Source organism: Macaca thibetana, chromosome X, assembly GCF_024542745.1.
Source record: "Macaca thibetana thibetana isolate TM-01 chromosome X, ASM2454274v1, whole genome shotgun sequence".
Taxonomy (NCBI): Eukaryota; Metazoa; Chordata; class Mammalia; order Primates; family Cercopithecidae; genus Macaca; species Macaca thibetana.
Window position 1 is genome coordinate 37063823 of NC_065598.1, and position 22602 is coordinate 37086424.

Genomic DNA, 22602 nt, shown 5'->3' on the forward strand with positions numbered 1-22602 from the left:
CTGTATTTAACTCAAGTACATTTAGAACAAAATTATTATTAGGATTTTCATAGAATGAATCATGGCCAAATTTAACTTCTCAATTTTTTTTTAAAAACCTATTCTTTTCATACAAGTAAGAGCTCTCTGGGTTTATATTACTAGGTCAACTGAAGTGTTATTTATTTTTAGGTAGACGGACAAAGACTGATAATCTAGAGACTGGATTTGATTTGGCTGCTGCTGTCTGTCAGCAGAATGCCTTGGGGTATCTACTTACAGTAATGAGAATAAGTAGTGCTATCATTATTACTATATTTAAATACCCATGGTTTGCAGGAATGTGCTAAAGTCTGAATATCACATAGTTCGTTATGTCACTGTCCCTGCCCAGGGCAACTGCTATTGAAAGGACATACTCACATGATGAAGAAGATAGCAGATACAGTGGTTTGGAGCTGAGTGTTACTTCATTGCTGACTCACCGAAAGAGGCTTAGGATGTTGGCTATGTTTTCTAAAGAGCATCTTGCAGTTTTCATCTGGTATATCAACTTCCCACATAGGTTTTTTATTACATTTTTATACTTCTTATTATATTTCTTTTTAGTTTTCCTCACGGGAGAAAAAGCCAATTCCGTATTAAAACGCTACCCAAGAGCTAATGGGTTTTTTGAAGAAATAAGACAGGGCAACATTGAGCGTGAGTGCAAAGAAGAATTCTGTACATTTGAAGAAGCAAGAGAAGCTTTTGAAAATAATGAAAAAACTGTAAGTATGTTGGCAATTTAAAAAAATTTGCCCTAATTTGCCTACCTTTTTGATGTATATTTGAAATCTGCATCCCTGAATTATGTACATTGCTAGCAATTAAAAATTCCTTTGTTAGGAGCTCGGGAAGTGGCATCTAATTAGTAATATTCTGTGGGTTGGAGAGCTAGGTTCACCTCCCCTTGTGCTGGACTGTCTTTGAAAGCCCCGTTTCTGTAGGACTCTGCTGAGCTAGGATTTATCATCTTGACAAGTAGGAAGGATTTGATTTGCACCAAGCTTTGTTCTAGAAGGTTATAGATAACATCACTTTGCCTAATTACAGAGAAAGTGTGGAGGAAGCTAATGGATGGTGATAGTGTTTTAAAAGGTTTTACAAAAGAAAAGACATCCAGACATACCTTCCCACTCCACGAGAATACTCCTCTTTACTTCTCTTTACTCTAGACTATATGCTATTCAAGGAGAGCAGGAATGGGACAGCACAAGGCAGGGGTGAAAATTCTATAGAACTGCTCCACAGCTGGAAATTGTTACCAGAGGTAGCCATTGTGTAAAGATTCAGTCCTGGGCAGCAGGAAAATAACCCTAGATGCCAAACAAGTGGTGTCACTTAATGCTAAAAAGATACTAAATATACCTTAAGAGCAGCAGATGCAAAAGTTTTAAAGAAAGGGGTAAGAGGAAGAAGTCACATCTTAGTCAAATCACAGGGTTAGAAATAGGGAAAGAAATATATCATCCATGATAGCATCATGCAATCACAAAGCACTGTTGGCCTTTATTTCCCTTCCAGCTTTTTTCCTTTGCGTCCGCTTAGTCATTGTTGGTTTTATTTTATTCATTTTACTTTTTAAAAATAGTATATGTTCATTGTAGAGAAATTTAAAAATGTAGTAACATAAAATCACTTGAACCATGGGCCAAGCTGTACCTTAGCCCCTTTTAGCAATGGCTGGAGTGACTGGGATTCAGGGCACCACGTCCCTAGTCTGCACACAGCGTGGGGACCCTGGGCCCAGCCCACGAAACCATTTTTTCCTTCTGAGCTTCCAGGTCTGTGATAGGGGTGGGTAGGGGCTGCCATGAAAACCCATGACATGCCCAGGAGACATTTTCCTCATTGTCTTGGGGATTAACATTTGGCTCCTTGTTACTTATGCAGATTTCTGAAGCCAGCTTGAATTTTTCCTCAGAAAATGGGTTTTTCTTTTTTACTACATCATTAGGCTGCAAAATTTCTAAACTTTTATGCTCTGTTTTCCTTTTAAAATAGAATACTTTTAACAGAACCCAAGTCACCTCTTGGATGCTTTGCTGCCTAGAAATTCTTCCGCCAGATACTCTAAATCATCTTTCTCAAGTTCAAAGTTCCACAAATCTCTAGGGCAGGGGCAAAATGCTGCCAGTTTCTTTGCTAAGACATAGCAAGAGTCACCTTTGCTCCAGTTCCCAACAAGTTCCTCCTCTCCATCTGAGACCACCTCAATCTGGACCTTATTGTTCATATCACTATGAGCTTTTTTTGTCAAAGCCATTCAACAAATCTCTAGGAAGTTCCAAACTTTCCCACATTTTTCTGTCTTCTTCTGAGCCCTCCAAACTGTCCCAACCTCTGCCTGGTACCCAGTTCCAAAGTCACTTCCACATTTTCGGGTATCTTTTCAGCAGTGCCCCACTCTACTGGTACCAATTTACTGTATTAGTCGTTTTCACGCTGCTGATAGAGACATACCTGAGACTGGGAAGAAAAAGAGGTTTAATTGGACTTACAGTTCCACATGGCTCGCAAGGCCTTAGAATCAGGTGGGAGGTGAAAGGCACTTCTTACATGGTGGCAGTAAGAGAAAATGAGGAAGAAGCAAAATGGAAACCCCTGATAAACCCATCAGATCTCGTGAGATTTATTCCCTATCGTAAGAATAGCACAGGAAAGACTGGCCCTCATGATTCAATTACCTGCCCCAGGCCCCTCCCACAACACGTGGGAATTCTGGGAGATATAATTCAAGATTCGGGTGGGGAAACAGCTAAACTATATTATGTATATATACCACATTTTCTTTATACAGTGATCTGTCAGTGGGCATTTGGTTATTTTTAGTTAGGAGTAATATTTAGAAACTGAGATCTGGGAGCTAGAATATGCTCATTGCTACCAGAATGTCATTACTTCTGGATCTTTCAGCAATAGAGCTAGGAAAAAAAATCACATATATGTATACATGCATACAAATTCTATATATGTCTATATGTAGACATGTAAGCATATGTATACATGTAGACATATATGCGAAATAACTAATTCATTATGCTGATCTCCAATTCCAATCCAACCCCTCAGCACTCTTCCAGCCATTCTATATTTGTAGATATGTAAAAATTCCTTACAGATGTTCTTTAACAGTGAGAATTCCGGCACCCAATAACATCAATATATTAATAACTCATTTGCTTAGTTGTATAATACACACACAATGGGTTTGGAATTGTAATATCTATAATGTAATGGGGAGAGGGAAAACTTTTATATTCATTCATACATGCATGCATGCATTTTTTTAGCATCTTACTTGGAAATAATTATAGATCCACAAAAAATTGCAAAGATAATACAGTGAGGTCCCATGTAGCCTTTACTCAGTTTCCCCCAATGGTTACATCTTAAATAACTGTGAGATCAAAACTAGGAAACTGACCTTGGTACAGTCTGTATGTATAGTTCTATGTCATTTTATCACTTGTACAGATTTGTGTAACCATCACTGCAATCAAGTAGCAGACATATTACATTACCACAAAGTTTTCCCTCATACTACCCTTTAATAGTCACACCTACCATCTTCCACAACTATCCCTAACCCTTAGCAATCACTAATCTGTTTCCATCTCTATAATTCTGGCATTGCAAGAATGTTATATAAATGGAATAATATAATATGGAACCTTTTGATACTGGCTTTTTAGAGTCATCATAATGCTCTTGAGATTAATCCAAGTTATTTATATCAATAGTTCATTTATTTTTGTTTCTGAGTAGTATTCCATGGTATGGATATACCATGGTTTGCTGAGCCATTTGCTTATTGAGAGACATGTGTGTTGTTTCTAGTTCTTGGCTTTTATAAATAAAGCTGTTACGAACATTTAATAGGTTTTTGTATTGACATACATTTTCATTTCTGTGGGGTAAGTCACTGGGAGTACAATTCTTGGGTTGTATGGTATATGTGTAGTTTTTTAACACACTGACAAACTAATTTGTCATTGTATAAATTGCCATCTTACATTCTCACCAACAGTGTTTGAGAGATCCAGTTTCTTTACATTCTCATGAGCACTTGGTGTTTTTACTATGTTTCGTTTTAGCCATTCTGCTAGGTGTGTAGTGATAACTTCTTGTGATTTTAATTTGCATTTCCTTAATGGCTCATGATATTGAACATCTTTTTATGTGCCTATTTTCTATTTATGTATGTTCTTTGGTGAAATCTCTCTTCATGTCATTGGCTTACTTTCTGATGGGATGTTTTATTTTATTTTACTATTGAGCTTTGAGAGTTCTTTATTATCCTAGGTTTGGATCTGTTTTCAGATATATAGTTTCTAGGCTATTTGAGTTTTATATATTCATTGTATATTCTACTACTCTCATATTGCTTAAGTTTTATCATTGAGTCTCAGGGTGAACAGTGTTTTTTTGTTGTTGTTGTTTTTGGAGACAGATTCTTGCTCTGTCGCCCAGGCTGGAGTGAAGTGGCGCAATCTCGGCTCATGGCAACTTTTGCCTCCCAGGTTCAAGTGATTCTTGTGCCTCAGCTTCCTAAGTAGCTGGAACTACAGGTGCTTGCCACCATGTCCGGCATACACACACACACACACACACACACACACACACACACACACACAATTTAGTAGACATGGAATCTCACCGTGTTGCCCAGGCTGGTCTCGGAATCCTGAGCTCAGGCAGTCTGCCCACCTCAGCCTCCCAAAGTGCTAGGATTATAGACGTGAGCCACCATACCTGGCCATCATGGTGAACAATGTTTTTAATGCCTACCTCTCTGGCCTTTTATCTGTCTCAGTGCTTCTATATATCATTTCCCACCCACAGAGACAGGATGCTGCATGTCAGCGATCTTTGAAGCAAGTAGAAGAAATTCCTTCAACTGTGAGAGAATTGCTTGAGAAATTTTCTGTACTTCCAGCATCACCTTTTCCTTCCTATGGAATCATTCTCATCTCATTAGCCTACATGCCTTTAGAAAGGAAAAAAAAAAAAACCTCTCTTAAGACATCCCCATGCAACAACCACTTCATTTCTTGAAACTCTGCTCAGCCTACAATTGCTCCCCTAGTGAGCTTTCCTCTTCTCATACTTTAAATGCTAATAACTTCCAAATTTATATTTGTAGTTCCTGGAGGGCTACACTGAACTACAGACTTGTATGGCTAACTGCCTACTCAGCATGTTATCTTAGAATCAAATATGGTTCTCAAACTAAACAGACAAATTTGCATCCCTTCCCCCAAATATTGACACTTACTACAGCCTCTCTGATCTCAATAAGTAGTAAGTCCATCCACCATGTTTGCTGATCTCCAAAGCTTTTTGCCATCTCTGACTCCTCCTTTTTTCATATCCCACACCCCATCTGCAATAGTTGGTTCTAATATGAAAATATACTCAGAATCTAGCCACCTTTCTACTTGTTACCACTTTATGTCCAAGCCACCACCACCCTCTCATCTGTATTTTTTGGCCCCTGCCCCATAGTTGATTCTCAAAACAGCAGGTTAGAGTGATCCTTTAAAGTCTCTTACTTGCAAGGGCTTCCCATCTCCCTCAGTAAAGGCCAAAGTGCTCAGAATCATCCACCAGGTACTACACGATCAGTCCTCATCTATCTTCATCCCACACCTTCACTCCATATATAGTTATTTCTTTACCACATCTCCTATGACACTCCACCCCTTTGCTGTGGCTTTCTTGTGCCTCCTCACATACACAGACAGCACATGCCCTGCCTCATGACTTTGGCACTTGCTCTCTCCTCTTCTAGATGGATATGTCTGAGTTCCTTCACCACTCTCAAGTCTTCACTCAAGTTCACTTTCTCAGTGAGAAAGTATCCTACCTTAAATTGCAACCTCTTGTCCCTTCTGTGACTTTTTTCTTTCAAGCACTGACATCATTTGACATCTATTTATTTATTTATTTTTTAAATTGTTAGCTCCATGAGACAACATTTCTCATCTGTTTTGTTCATAGCTATGGTCCCTAGCATATAAAGCAGTGCTGGTACATAATAGAGGCCAAATAAATATTTGATGGATGAAGGAAGGAATAGATCGGCAAATTACAAAGTAAATTTAATTTATGGGAAGAACCGATTTAAAACTTGTTCCCAAGTTGGCTGATAGATAATAGACTTTAAAATGGTTTTTATTATGTTGTTGTTCTATTTCCTTCTTTGTGCTTTAAAGTTTGTCATCTGAGTTTGTTCATGCCATTAAAACAATCCCATTTAGGATAAGGTGTGCTAGCCTTTGATCTAGCAAATGTAATTGAAGTGGCGTTCTCATTTTTGGAACCATTCTTCAACAATGGGATGGAATGAAAAGGCAGCTTTTAGCCTACTCGTGATGATCAGTGATTGGTATCAAATATTAGCTTTTGGAATTGGATACTATCTTAATATTCAAATAATGCCATTTTAAGTTATAGCATTAGTATGACCCTCTAAAATATACAGTTCAAGGAAAACCAGAGCCTTCTTTGGAACTACTGGTTGTTGTAGTTCACTAGGAGATAGATTTCCTGTTTCAGTTTGACAGTACCCAAGACTTGGGCTAACAACATAGGGCTATGACAAAGTTACAAATTATTTTGCAATTCCTTTTATTGTACTTTGGAAATGGCTAAACTGAATCTTATTTCTATAGTTACTGATATACCAACCATGAGAGTCATGATCAAATATTCTGCCCTAGGGGGAACTGTACCCTAACATTGGAAGAAAGAACTAGTGAAACCCCGTTACTAAGGAAATGAGCAGATACCCACTATAACAATAATTGAATTACAGTAGTCACCCCATCCAGATCAAAACCTCTGAGAAGTGAGCAGCAGTGATGACTGGTTGCTGTACTTTATCAAATATAACATAGCACAAATTAAAGAGTACACCATTTTTATGTATTAAAAAAGAGAAAAGGGCTGGGCATGGTGGCTCACGCCTGTAATCCCAGCACTTTGGGAGGCCGAGGTGGGTGGATCACCTGAGGTCAGGAGTTCAAGAGCAGCCTGGCCAACATGGTGAAACCTCGTCTCTACTAAAAATACAAAAATTAGCTGGTCATAGTGGCGGGCACTTTCAATCCCAGCTACTTAGGAGGCTGAGGCAGGACAATCACTTGAACCTGGGAGGCAGAGGTTGCAGTGAGCCGAGATCATGCCATTGCACTCCAGCCTGGGCAATAAGAGCGAAACCCCATCTCAAAAAGAAAAAAAAAAAGGAAAAAATACTGCTTTCAATGAATCCATACCATGTCATAGTATGTAAACTGCACCTCAATTTCAGAGAAGTTAAAATGTGAATAAATGATTGAAGAATCAATGAAATATGATGTTTAATTGGTTGGGTCATCTACTGCCTGATTTGAGGATCTCTCCCCTCCCTGACTTTGTCTCAGATCATATATATATTTCCTCTCCTAGATATGAGGAAGAACAAAGTGAGCATCTCTTTATGACTGTTTACATTTTTAAAAGAATTCATCTCTTACTTTCGTACTTTGGAGAGACAGTTTGCTATAGTGGTTTCTTAATTTCAGATTGCCTGGGTTCAAATCCCAGCTTAGCCATTCATCTTGACTTGCTCAAGTCATTAAATTTTTTTGTGCCTCAGTTTCTTCATATATAAAATAGAGATAACAAAAGCATCAACCTCATTGGGTTGCTGATATTAAATAAGTTAATGTATGTAAATCACTTACAGCAGTGCCTGGCATGGTATAAATACATTATGTGGTAGCTGTGAGTTACCACCATAATCACCATCATCACCCTCCACTCACTTCTAAGATCCTTTGTATTATTTATGCTTTGGGGGAAAGACTTCACTGTATACATTAGCACTGCATTTCTACCCATCATGTCACCCTGCATACAGAGATGGGAAAACCCTTAGAACCTGGTTTGGTTGTCAGGTGCCACCAGAACTCAGGAGGGTACATGGCTGATTTTGCTGTCCCACACACAGGCTGAAGACTGGAGGCAGGTTTTGTTGTGATAGCTTTCTGTGGTAATCCCCACCAATTCTATCTCAACCAGCATAAAAATGCTGATAAACTTAAGGTCTCATAATCATTCTTCAAAGTATATGAAGAACTAAGCTGCAATAATTCATTCTCTTCTTCAGGTACCAAGTTTAGCTCAATTATTGATTCAGGGTTTCAAAAAGCAAATGCATCTTTTACCCAACTGTTTTCCCTTAATGTTTCAAATTTTTCTTCTGGAAAGAAATGGCTACAAGTTTGAGATAGAGAAGTGAGATGCAACAATATCTCTAATTTTATTTCTTTCAAAATGTTTTCATTAATAATGTTCTCTTCAATATGTTGCAAAAATCTTGGAAACATGTAGTAGCTAGGACGATTACTTTTAAGTCTGGCTTGCCATAACAATAATGTCTTTAGAAATCCCTGGATACGTTCAACACCAACATGAGTTTTAGCAAGAAGAAACCACATCCAAACTATAGCACTTACAAACTTTTGTTTTATGGAGAAGTACACATGCATGTATATATACCAAATAGTAACATAATTCACAGGATCCTGCACCTTAGTCTCTCTCCTTAACGATATAAAAGAATGAGTTTTCAGCAGTCAATTTACATACTGGTCACTAGTGATATTCTGGGACTTGGGATTCCTCCTTTTGCTTATTACACCAGGACAGGTACCAATCCCCCAACTTCTTTGGTTCCGTTACCATTGTAGGGTCTTGACGTGTCATCTAGGTTCTTGATGTGTTGAGCAGAGGATTGGACAAAACACACAAACAAAGCAACAAAAGAATGAAGCAACAAAAGCATAGATGTATCGAAGCAAAAGTACGCTCCACAGAGCAGAAGCTGAAGAAACAGGTGGCTAAAGAGCACCGGTTGCAAAATCTTCTGGGGTTTAAGTACCCTTTAGAGGTTTCCTATTGGTTACACCCTGTGTAAATGAACACCTGACCTGTGACCAGTCAGAGGCTGAAGTGAAGTTATACCCTGTGCAAATGAAGACTTGTCCTGCAACCAATTGAAGGCTGAAGTGGAGTTACACCCTATGCAAATGAAGACTTGGCCTGTGACCAGTCACAGGCTCAAGTGAAAGCTCCTTGTCTCCAGACCCTATTCTCCTGCTTCAGTTCCATTCAAGTGTCCTGAATCCAAACCATAACCATTTCCAAATAATTCCATCTAAATTATGAGAATTTTCTTTATGTAACCTGTGTGCCACCTTGCAAAATATAGTGCCCATAATTAATTGAAACAGCATGCCACCAACCTTTGGTCTTCTCCATCCCCCAGCCATATCATCTTCAACTGGTAGTCAATTGAATTGATGCTTATCATGCCCAGCATAATATTGTTTCCCAGTAACTTGACCATCTTCTACTGACAGTTTTCAAGATAATACCTTACTTTTTGACAAAAGAATACAAAACATATCTTTTTTTTTTTTTTTGAGACGGAGTCTCGCTCTGTCGCCCAGGCTGGAGTGCAGTGGCGCGATCTCGGCTCACTGCAAGCTCCGCCTCCCGGGTTCACGCCATTCTCCTGCCTCAGCCTCCCGAGTAGCTGGGACTACAGGCGCCCACAACCGCGCCCGGCTAGTTTTTTGTATTTTTAGTAGAGACGGGGTTTCACCGTGGTCTCGATCTCCTGACCTTGTGATCCGCCCACCTCGGCCTCCCAAAGTGCTGGGATTACAGGCGTGAGCCACCGCGCCCGGCACAAAACATATCTTTTAAGATACTTTTTTTTTTTTTTTTTTTTTTTTTTTTTTTTTTTTTTTTTTTTTTTGAGACGGAGTCTCACGCTGTTGCCCAGGCTGGAGTGCAGTGGCGCGATCTCGGCTCACTGCAAGCTCCGCCTCCCGGGTTCCCGCCATTCTCCTGCCTCAGCCTCCTGAGTAGCTGGGACTACAGGCGCCCGCCACCGCGCCCGGCTAATTTTTTGTATTTTTAGTAGAGACGGGGTTTCACTGTGGTATCGATCTCCTGACCTTGTGATCCGCCCGCCTCGGCCTCCCAAAGTGCTGGGATTACAGGCTTGAGCCACCGCGCCCGGCCTAAGATACTTTTTAAAGAGCTGGAATCTCCCTATGTTTCCCAGGTTTGTCTCTAACTCCTGGGTTCAAGGGACCCTCACACCTCAGCCTCTGAAGTAGCTGAGGGTACAGGTTTGTGCTACCACACCTCCGCATTATGTATCAATTTAAAAATTGCCTTTTCTACTTTTTCATAGCTTAGATATACATGTAACTACCTTAGAGACAAAGAAATTGACCCGAAGATGTTAAGTGACTTGTAAGTCCGGCCATTTTCCCTAGAGTATCACTTTTGGTAAGGAATCTTAAAACGTTGGACTACACTTGCTTGGATTTTCCAAGTTGGGTGTATTTCTGCCTTCTACTCTCAACAAGGCAGCTTTTGGAGTTAGGATTGGTTTTTAGTCCCTCGTCTCCTAAGGTCCTTCCTCCCCTTTAATGGCATTCTCTTTCAAGGATAGGGAGAAGCTGTAGGAGAGCTGTATATAAATGCTGCTAGGCCCTCCTCATCAATACAAACTCACTGGGAAAATCATCCACTTCCCAACTTTTTTATGTAGGTTCTGAGCTGATTGATCAGATTGCAAAACATGCCCCACTCTACTATCTTTCCAATTATGAAAGCCTTGAGGTCAGGCCTTGAGTCACTCAAATTCTGTTCGTAAATGGCAATGAGAACATTCAAAACAAAAAAGCACACATTTTATAAAAGGGAAACAAATATTCTTTGTAAGAATCTTCCACCTACTGCATTTTGTTCTAGCACTCAGCTTACAGGATGAAACGTCTACCTCTTGCGACTCTTCCCTCTGAAACGGTTGTCGGACCTCTCTGGCAGCTCCAGATTGTGTTTATCACTTGTTTAATTTTTTCCTGAGCTGAAACTATAGAGTCCCTATAATGACTCTTTTCTTCATTCACTCTTTTACATCATGCTTAAGATTGCTATAAAAGTATGATTCAATTATGATAGTAATTCTTGTTTAGGCACACACGTTTGTGCCACATTATTGCCTGCCACTAATGTTAAATCCTTCTAAAGCACTGCTCTACCAAGTCTTGAAATCATTTGCTTATTCTAAATCTATTGCTGATTTGAAAAGAAAAAGAACTGTATAAATAGCTTACAGAAACATACTTTGAAATTATTTGTTTGAATGATAATTATTAGAGCTGATTTCACATGAATTTTCTTCTGACCCTCTGGCCTCAAGGACATAATATCAGTCTCTTTTCCAAATAAATCTGTCATTGTGTTTTTATTTAGATCATTGTTAACTTAGTTGAAAGCATTTAATCTGTAAAATGAGGCAGCTTGCTTTTGACTACACATTGAAAATGATGGAAGACTGAATTTTAGGAAAGTAGCCAAACTGATTCCAAATTACTTATACATCAAAGCAGATTGCTTATTGGTTTGCTCTGGTGGCAGACCTCTTAGGTTGAAATCCCAGCTCCAATGTTTAGATGTTAAATGACCTTGACTTTATCATTATGTAACCTCTCTGAGCCTCCATTTCCTCATCTGCAAAGTGAGGATGATAACAGAGCCTACAGTATTTTATATGTTAAGGATTAAGTAAGTTACTACCTGTAAAATTAAAATCTGGTTTACTCATTCAGTTTTTGCCTAAGCTTTGTTTTTATCCATTGAAAATAAATGCCCGATTATTTTTCTGTAATTTTTTTCCGAAGTGGAAAGAATTAGACTAAAATTTTATTTCCCAGAATGCCAAAAAACAGAGAAATTGAATTATGCAAGCAAGCGTGCAAAAAAGATTCATGTAGATTAATCCTTGGGTATTCCAAAGTAATGTGGACAATATAAAAGAGTCATATTTTATTATATTTTTCTAAGATTAGCATCATATAATTATTTAAATCACATATATTTATTGGTATTTTTGGATAAATTGAAATAGAGTAAAAGAAAGTGGTGACCTGAGAGGCTAGGAAGAGAGAGGTTAAAGTCTCACCTGCAGATAAAGGAAAATTTACTATGGATCAGATACTTGATAAGTTTATTTTATTTTATTTGGTGCAGTTTGATTCCAAATTTGTAAAAGAGTCTGTTGTTTTTTAGGAGTGCAACTGTGATTGGCAAGTGTACAGGAGAAAGAGATGTAAAGCAATTTTTAAAATGATGTAAACCTAAATGTTAATACTGCTTACATCTTTATGATGGAACTACAAGTGATTTGTTTTCATTTTTGCTGTTTTTGTTTTGTTGAGACAGAGTTTCGCTCTTGTTGCCCAGGCTGGAATGCAATGACGCAATCTCAGCTCACCCGCTACCTCTGCCTCCCAGTTTCAAGCAGTTCTCCTGCCTCAGCCTCCCGAATAGCTGCAACTACAGGCATGCGCCACTGTGCCCGGCTAATTTTGTATTTTTAGTAGAGACCAGGTTTCTCCATGTTGGTCAGGCTGGTCTTGAACTCTTCACCTCAGTTGATCCGCCTGCCTCAGCCTCCCAAAGTGCTGAGATTACAAGCGTGAGCCACCACACCCGGCCCCATTTTTGCTGTTTTTACATGAGTGAAGTTTTATATAATTAACTTTTTTCAATCCTAAAAGTGACAGTTATATAAAAAGTTAATGATGTGCAATTTTAGGAGCAAATTTATTGTGTAAAAAGTCTTCATATATCTATATTTAATAGTTTTTACCTGTGAATATATTTCCATATTAGTGAAACAAATGAGTCCTTTGACAATTTCAGCTATTACATACTATTCCTGAGATGATTGCTGTATCTAGACTCTACTTTTTCTTCTTTGGGCTTTTTAAAGTATTGGATCTTGCATATTTTCATCTGGATTTTTAGGTGAAATTCATTGCGAACCTGTACAGCCTTTAGTAAATCATACAATATTTCTTACAACATGTCCAGTTCCTCTTAGAATTATAGAATGTTGGAGTAATAATGTACCTTAGAGATCTCATTCAGGAGTCATTATTATGACCACAGGGTTCTTTAAAAGGTTATATGACTAAGTGAAGTAAAATATATGACTATAAAACAAGCAGCTTTAGTGCCCATAGTATTAGTTTGGACCTGATTTGGTGTTTTATCTAAATTCCATGCCCCCATGGGACATCTGAGTTCAGAATTCCAGGTGTAATCCAACTCCATTTGTCCATTCGTGTAGTGAGCTAACTCCTCTCCTCAGCTCTTCTTTTTCCAATTTGCATTCCAAGGGCTCCCTCCCTTGATGCCAGATAATTAAATAATATGAAATGGAAGACATTTCAAATATTATTAGTGACCCATAATACCTGCGAATAAATATGACTGTGAGAAAAGCACTTTGATAAATGGAGTCAATAGCATTGCAATTGTGGGTGATCTTTGTATCAAAGTAAGGGATAGGTAATCAGTCATTTTGAAGCAGAGATTCGATTATAATATATAAAATTAATTATAATCACTAATATGTATTGAGTATTTATATGCCAGGGGCTTAATTAGATGTGTTATAAATGTTATCTCACTTAATGCACAGGCAACCTATCAGGTAGGTTTGTATTATACCATTTTACAAGTGAGGAAACCGAGGCTGAAAGGAGTAACTTGCCCAGGTTTCATAACTAGTAATTGGGTCAAGTTTCTTTTTTATCTTTTAAATACTTCCCCCTACATACGGTAAAGTCTTGAACTACTGGATTACTTTTCATTTGGGATTAAGGTCCAGGTTTAGAAGTAACCTAATGCAGTTTCTTCACTAGCCTGAGGTCTCTCCTAGGAACAGTATGTAATTTTGACCTTCAGTCACCATCTGTGTACTAAACTCTAGGGGCGGAGAGGGAGCTGAGGAGGAATGTCTGGTGGCAAGACCTAAACAGAACCATTAGAAAACAAGGTGTTTCTGGAGTGTTTGAGCACTGAAAGACTACAACAGCCTAAACTTGTACATACTGTTAATGATTATAGGGATCATGAGATGAGAATCTTGTAATTGGATATGGAGAGCGATGATATTTAACATATTTTAACAGTAAATTATTTGGTATAATTAGTAAAGGGGAAAACGCTCGTTACTTATTTTTCCCTCTAAAGTGTCATAGCTGAAAATATAAATAACTCCAAGTCTTAAAAAACACTCTTGGATTCTGATTGACCATTTTATGGAGGATCCAGAATGAGTACAATAATGTATTTGTAATTTCTTGTCACATGGAAAATATAGACTGTAGGTCCTTTGATTCAGCAAATTTGGTTTTGGGTTTTTGTTCATTATGTTCATTGAACCCAGACATTTATTCATCTGGTATTTTCCATCTTTTATTCATACTGATTTTCTATTTATTTTGTATTGTATTTTCAGAAGGAGTTTTGGAGCACCTACACAAAAGCGCAACAAGGGGAGAGTAACCGAGGAAGTGACTGGTTTCAATTTTACCTTACCTTTCCATTAATCTTTGGCCTCTTCATTATCCTCCTTGTCATTTTCCTAATCTGGAGATGCTTCCTAAGAAACAAAACTCGTAGACAGACAGTGACTGAAGGCCACATTCCTTTCCCTCAGCACCTTAATATTATCACCCCACCCCCCCCACCAGATGAAGTGTTTGACAGCAGTGGATTGTCTCCAGGCTTTCTGGGATACGTAGTTGGGCGCTCAGATTCCGTCTCTACTCGCCTGTCCAATTGTGATCCCCCACCAACCTATGAGGAAGCCACTGGCCAGGTGAACCTGCAGAGGAGTGAAACAGAACCTCATTTAGACCCACCCCCGGAGTATGAGGACATAGTCAACTCCAACTCAGCCAGTGCCATTCCTATGGTGCCTGTGGTCACCACCATCAAATGAAGCTGCAAACTTCTTTTTACTCTAATCATTTTTAAAATACTAATGAAAGAACTTTCTAGCACTTTACCACTACATAAATGTTCATTGACTTATTTTATTGGACTCTTACAGCATACCACTTCATACTTTCTGGTTTTATTTTCTTTAGTTTTGTTTCTTGTTGTAGAATCATTATCCATGCTCATTTTTGCTAGGGGAAATATATGAAGAGGGAAAACACTAACGGGGTCTTTCTGTGATGTGATGAGACATACATGTAAGTGTATATATGTGTGTATAGGCATATATACATATGTATGTATCAACACAGTATATGTAAAACTGTCTTAAAAATCCATTAACTTCTACCTAAATCACCTGGAAAGAGAGCATTACTCACCAAAATTGCAAAACAAGGATACCAAGAATTTGTGTAATAGCCAGTGACATGCTGTAGATTTTTGCAAACTGGATATACTTAGCATGTTTTCTAATTCTGACTGGCTTTTGTTAACTTGATAATTCTTCATCTACCTTAAAAAGAAAAAAATTACACATACTCATTCTTGATGTTAGAAAGAGAAAGAGTGTGTGTGAGCAATAATGCGTAAGCTACTGATAACTTGCTTACAGCAGATAGCAATAAGGTCTTTGGTAGCATTCCGCTTGTTTTGTAATAGGGATTTTCTTTTTGGTTGACCACTCCCCCCCGACTTCCAAAATTAAACAGTGTTTTCTTAGCATCTTGAATATCTCCTGTGGTGTATATTAACATCTTGATGAGACAGATTTCCAGGCAATGCAGTAATTTCTAAAATGGATATATGTGTGGATTAATGATAGGCAGTAGATACCCATTACTCCTTTACTCATGAATGGTAAAATTATTCTCACTGTTTTATTGCCTTTTACTGTACGTTCTACACTCTCTCCTACTGCCACAGAATTTTCAAGCCCTTAAGAGTTTAGTTAAAATAAAATTTTTGAAATTATTTTCTTAATATTTTTATATAGGCTGATGTCTTTGCCTCAAGATTGTTAAGAGGTAATTTTCCATTAAATTATGAACTGTGATTTTTATATTGCTCTCCAATTGGTATAAGAAGATTGCAAAGTCCGTGTTATGCTAGGTTCACAATAAATCTAGTAATAGCCCCACACAGATCTCATCATTGTTGCGACTTCCTTTTGTATTTTCATCAGGTATTTTTTTAACTGTAGGGTTTTTACTTTTTTCTTGGAGCAGAGAGAACAGGCTGTCAATGGGTTGCCAACATAAGCTGGCTGAGAAATAAAAGAAAACAAGACAGTTGAATCATAAAGTTTCATTTTGTATGCACTGATGGCAAATTCATTAGGTCAGTTAAGGGAAATGTTTGTACCACTTCCAAACCTTTTCAGCGTTGGATAAAATGATTGATGAGGCAGGCAGAAGGAATATAGGCTTCAGGTGTGTCATTTCCTGCTGCTTCCAGCTCCATCCCTACGGACGCCTCCCCCAGTCCTGCCCTGGAACCAAAGGAAGGAGTAACACTGAGGGGAATCCTGAAGTAGGAGTCAGATGACCTGAACTCAGATCTCCTCCATCACATACTTGTCACCACTGTACCTTGAGCAAGAACCATATCTGACCCTCAACCTCCTCAACTCTAAAATGGGGATAATATCATCTTTACAAGGATCAAATGAGATGGTATATATGTAAGAAATTTGTAAAATGTGAAGAGCTATCTACACTAAGTTCGTAATGTTATTATTATTGTGCTTCAAGGATAATTTTCCCGTTTTCCTAAATTGTATGAGATCTTTCAGTGGGCTGTTAGAGAATCCCTGTCATGCTCTGGTCTATTCTGAAAATGTGCCAACTGAAAGATGATAGCCCATGCAGCACAAACAGGTTTAAGCAAATGTTGGAAAGGGAACTAAGGCATGTGTGCTTAGTTAATAGGTTTAGCAGCTTTCATGGACTAAAAATGATTGATTATATCTTGACCCTGGTCTCAGAAATGGCATTTTTAGTTTTGCCATGAGCACACATCAATCTTTGGCTTCTATTTAAAGCTAAAGGTAGAAGTGTTTGACCCAGTGAACTGTGTATGTATGTGTGGGGTATTTTTTTGTTTATTTTTAAATAAAAATTAAGACACCTTTTGTGTGGACATTTTTTTGTCTTTAATGTCAGGCTTTAGATTAGATCAGCAGTTGTCAAAGCATCGCCCGTGGACCCCTGGGTTCCTTGAGAGCCTTTCAGGGGGGACTATGAGATCAAAATATTTTTATTATAATGTGAAGACATTAGCTTTTCACTCTATCTCAAAAAAAGTGTTGCAAATGTAAAACATTGCCATCTTCTCACAAATCTCTTTTTCTGTTTTTGAAAATATGGCTATTTTTCATAAAATGTTATTTGTGTTAGCATGTAATGGGTTTATTATGTTTAAATAAATTAATACTTTAAAATTTTTCATTTTTTTTTTAGTATGGTAAATATTGATAGATATAAACCTCATGAACAAAAGCACTTTGGCATCCAGATCCTCAATAAATGTTAAGGGAATAAAGGGGTCCAGAGACCAAAAGTTTTAGAGCTACAGGATTAGACATAGGAGAAGGATATTCTGTTACTAAGTGTGATTTCTTGCAACTTTATTTTACATTTTAAACTCCTGATATTGGATATAATGCTGCCTTTTAGAGACACTTGAATTGCAGTATCAGAATGAATGTTGATGTTTGAAGCCAAAAAGCCAAATGCTTAAACTGATCAATGACTATAGCTTTTTAGACTGTTGGTCAAATAACATACTACTTCACAGTAACAGCTTTATCAGCCATAGATCTCATGGTGGCTGCTGCATGATAATGATAGGATAAACAAAATACCACTGTCTTCAAGAAACATTATCTTAGGTTTGTTTGTTTGGTTTGAGTTTGATTTGGCTTTTATATTTTTTAAAATCCCTTTTGCTACCCCATCTGGTTTTATAAACTAAGTTTCTTAGCATTTGTTAAAATTAAGGGGTTTGTTTGGAATAATATATATTTTTTATGCTTTTGCCTTTCTTACCTGATTGATATTTCATTCACCTTTGATTGTTTTTTAAAAGTTTATTTTTACAGAATATATTTAGTACCTTTCTTAAGGAGTAACTGAATTGAATCAACCAGTTTGCATTTAAATAAAAGAACAGGCTCAATGGTCTTCTTGTGGAATGGTTTACACGTCTGCATGTGCAGTAGTTGTGTCTGGAATCCTAGAATTGGCACTTTCTGCCTCTCTGCTCTAAATGTCACAATAAATTATACTTGCTTAAAGTAAATATAATGATTTCTTCTTTTCCTATTGACCAGTACAGATAGAGATGTTGTGTTTGTTTCATTTTTAATGATGACTTCAAGATTGATGATCTGATCCAGTAACTGTGGAGGTAGCTTTAACTTGGTTCTGTGTAAATAGTATGTATTTTCTTATAATATTTCACATTTTAAGATGCTTGGTTTACATTAAATTATGGTATTTAACTTTTTATGTTTATACTAGGTAGGGTCTTTCTTATATTTCTGTGTTTTTGGTATGCTAAATAAAGCTATTTTTAAACCCAAGAGTTTTTTTCTGCCATGTGTTAATCATATTTTGGTTAGGTGGTAAATATGCTGCATATGTTCTTATTAATTATGTTCTTTTTAATAAGGTAAAATGCTTATGTTTCTTTTTTCTTACACATTTAGGGAATATAGCTCAGTAAAACAACAGAAATCATCTGATCAAAACCTCAGAGTGTTCTCAGCACGAGATAGAATTTTCTATACTACTTTTGAATGATTTTGGCATGATACAAAATGGAAGCAATTGCTCCAAAGGAATAGACTGAGCTCCCTGCATAGTGTAGTTTGTCAAGTCCTGGGAATAGTGTTGTCTATAGATGCCAAGGAGCCAGTTGTTTCCTGCTTAGCAGAACAGCTTGTGTTTGAAAAGAAAGCACAAGATGAAAACATTGTGACCAAAGGGCATCTTCCCATGTGTAGAGCTACCTCAAAGATTAAAAGCTGTTTTGTCGGCCGGGCGCGGTGGCTCAAGCCTGTAATCCCAGCACTTTGGGAGGCCGAGACGGGCGGATCACGAGGTCAGGAGGTCGAGACCATCCTGGCTAACCCGGTGAAACCCCGTCTCTACTAAAAATACAAAAAACTAGCCGGGCGAGGTGGCGGGCGCCTGTAGTCCCAGCTACTCGGGAGGCTGAGGCAGGAGAATGGCGTGAACCCGGGAGGTGGAGCTTGCAGTGAGCTGAGATCCGGCCACTGCACTCCAGCCTGGGCGACAGAGCGAGACTCCGTCTCAAAAAAAAAAAAAAAAAAAAAAAAAAAAGCTGGTTTGTCACATCACTAACCAAACATATGTGAATATGAGTTGATACGATAAAAAGAATTAAAATTATTTACTCCATATTCAAGGATGAATTTTAAATATAAATTACAAACCTAAGTATCCATTTAATAAGCAGAAGTCCTCAAAGAGTTGTCCAAATAGTCTTTAAAAGGTACTTTAAAAAATCTATAGCAATTTCTAAAAGTTATATAACTTACACATTGATGACTACAATCATAAAACCCAAAACCTAGATCAAGAAATTTCTAGCACTCCAAAAGGCTTCCTCATTCCCCTTTCTTAAAGATACCATGATTCTAACATCTGTCATAATAGATAACTTTTTAAAAGTTCATACTTGGCTGTGGCCATATGGACTTGCCTTTTTTTTTTTTTTTTTTTTTAATAATTCTTTTAACATATTTCAGAAAAGTTCAAGCGAAGATCCAGAGCTGCTCTTCCACCTCTCGGCCCTCCTTAAATTCAACTATTTGTTTTCTCTGAGACTTTTCAACATTCCTAAAGCTCTTTGAGGGCAAGACTTGTGTTTAATCCTTTTAACTCCCCTAAATACATCAAAAAGTGAGGGCTGTTTTTTTTTTTTTTTTTTTTTTTTTTGCCTACAAATCGACCAAAACACCATTAGCTTTCTGGCTGGCCTCAATGCTTGTATTTCTGCTGTGATTCTTATCCCCTGCCACTTCTTCAAACTTTGTGTCATCACATTCTGTTCTCAGTAATTTTATTTACTTTATCTACCTCTATGTTAACTTGTAACTGTCACATGCGTCCCTGTGAAGAGACCACCAAACAGGCTTTGTGTGAGCAATAAAGCTTTCTAGTCACCTGGGTGCAGGCGGGCTGAGTCCGAAAAGAGAGTCAGCAAAGGAAGATAGGGGTGGGGCTGTTTTACAGGATTTGGGTGAGTAGTGGAAAATTACAGTCAAAGGGGGTTGTTCTCTGGTGGGCAGGGGTGGGGGTCCCAAGGTGCTCAGTGGGGGAGCTTCTAAGCCAGGAAAGAAATTTCACAAGGTTAATCGCTCAGTCAAAGTGGGGCAGGAACAAATCACAATGGTGAAATGTCATCAGTTAAGGCAGGAACTGGCCATTTTCACTTCTTCTGTGATTCTTCACTTGCTTCAGGCCATCTGGATGTATATGTGCAGGCCACAGGGGATATGATGGCTTAGCTTGGGCTCAGAGGCCTGACATTCCTATCTTCTTATATTAATAAGAAAAATAACATAAAATAGTGTTGAAGTGTTGGGGCAGCGAAAATTTTGGGGGGGTAGTATGGAGAGATAATGGGTGATGTTTCTTAGGGCTGCTTCGAGCGGGATTAGGGGCAGTGTGGGAACCTAGAATGGGAGAAATTAAGCTGAAGGAAGATTTTGTGTTAAGGGGTGATATTGTGGGGTTATTAGAAGAAACATTTGTCATAGAATGATTGGTGATGGCCTGGATACGGTTTTACATGAATTGGGAAACTAAACAGAAGACACAAGGTCCGAATAAGAGAAGGAGAAAAACAGGTATTAAAGGACTAAGAATTGGGAGGACCCAGGACATCCAATTAGAAAGTGCCCAAGGGGGTTCAGCATAATTACTTGCTTGGTTGGTGAGTTTTTTTGGGCTCTATCCTTGAGTGTTTCTATGTTGTCATACACCAGGCCAGATTGATTTAGGTAAAAACACTTCATTTAAAAATATACAGAGTCCCTATTAGCAGTGAGTAAGTCAAGGCCTTGGCGATTTTGGAGAAAAGAGAAATGCAAAGCCAGCAATTGTTTGTTAAAGAAGGATTAGAAACAGCTAGGAGAGAGTGAGTGAGGTTGATAGTGTGGTGGAGATAGCTGGGGAGAGGTAGAGGGTGGTATAAGAACGGGAACAAGAATAAGAGTGAGTATAAAAGTAAAGAATAGGACTTCAGGGTGAAAGTATTGGAGTGTACCCTGTCAGTAAAGATCATTTATCCACTTTAAGAGAGACTTAAGGGTGCCGCTTTGAGGTAAAACCAAGAGATACCAGTTATGATGGTTTGAAGGAAAAGTGTAAACTGGCAGTGTAAACAAGGGCAGGGCATTTGCAAGTAGTTGAGAATGGTGAATAGGAGTATGACTAGACAGAAGATAGTAGGGATGACAAGTCTTTGGGGTGTAGTTCAAGTTGGGCTGGTGTCTGGAATGAAACTGGGGCCTAATAAAAAGGAGTATCCATACAGGAGCTCAAATGAGCTGTATCCTGTAGCATCCCGAGGACAGGCCCAAATTCTGAGAAGGGCAAGTGGTAAAAGTATTGTCCAGTCTTTTTTAAGTTGGAGGCTGAGCTTGGTGAGGTGTGTTTTTAAAAGACCATTAGTCCGTTTTACCTTTCCTGAAGATTGAGGATGGCAAGGGGTATGAAGATTCCACTGAAGACCAAGAGCCTGAGAAACTGCTTGGGTGATTTGTCTAATAATGGCTGGTCCATTATCGAGCTGTATAGAGGTGGGAAGGCCAAACCGAGGAATTATGTCTGACAGAAGGGAAGAAATGACCGTGGAGGCCTTCTCAGACCTTGTGGGAAAGGCCTCTACCCATTCAGTGAAAATGTCTACCCAGACCAAGAGGTATTTTAGTTTCTTGACTCAGGGCATGTGAGTAAATAAATTTGCCAGTCCTGGGCAGGGGCAAAACCCCGAGCTTGATGTGTAGGGAAGGGAGGGGGCCTGAATAATCCCTGAGGGGTATTAGAATAGCAGATGGAACACTGAGAAGTGATTTCCTTGAGGACAGATTTCCACAATGGAAATGAAATGAAAGGTTCTAAGAGGTGGGCTAGCAGCTTGTAACCTATGTGGAAGAGGTTATGAAATGACAACAGAATAGAATGGGCCTGTGAGGGTGGAAGGAGATATTTCCCTTGGTCTAAGAACCCTTTGCCTTGTGTGGGAAGAGATTGATAGGTGGAAGTTTCAGTGGGAGAGTAGGTGGGAGTGACCAATGAGAAGGAGAAAAACTGGACATGAGGGAAAGAAGTTGGAATGCTAGCTGCTTCTTTAGTTATCTTATCAGCATAAGTATTGCCCTGAGCCAAGGGATCTGATGCCTTTTGATGGCCCTTGCAGTGAATGACTCCAGCTTCCTTTGGAAGTAAAGTGGCCTTGAGAAGAGTTTTTATTAAAGAGGCATTAATGATGGAAGATCCTTGCGTAGTGAGGAAACCTCTTTCAGCCCATGTAACAGCATGGTGGTGCAGGATATGGAAGGCATATTTAGAGTCAGTATAAATACTGACGTGTAGTCCCTTTGCAAGAGTGAGGGCTCAAGTTAAGGCAATGAGTTCAGCTTGCTGAGAGGTAGAGGAGGAGAGCAGAGTGGTAGCCTCA

The 22602-nt window shown here is 38.5% G+C and overlaps 1 protein-coding gene across 3 annotated transcripts in view; it reads left to right on the forward strand.

Annotated features, from left to right (window-relative positions):
• Window positions 1-18472, forward strand: part of PRRG1 (proline rich and Gla domain 1) — a 98430-nt gene extending 79958 nt beyond the window's left edge. For all 3 annotated transcript variants that reach the window (XM_050776511.1, XM_050776512.1, XM_050776510.1), the window contains exons 3-4: window positions 589-749; window positions 14405-18472. In XM_050776511.1, the coding sequence (XP_050632468.1) occupies window positions 589-749; window positions 14405-14890 (647 nt within the window). In that variant the 3' untranslated portion in view covers window positions 14891-18472. The remainder of the gene's footprint in view (window positions 1-588; window positions 750-14404) is intronic.
• The last annotated feature ends 4130 nt before the right edge of the window (window positions 18473-22602 follow it).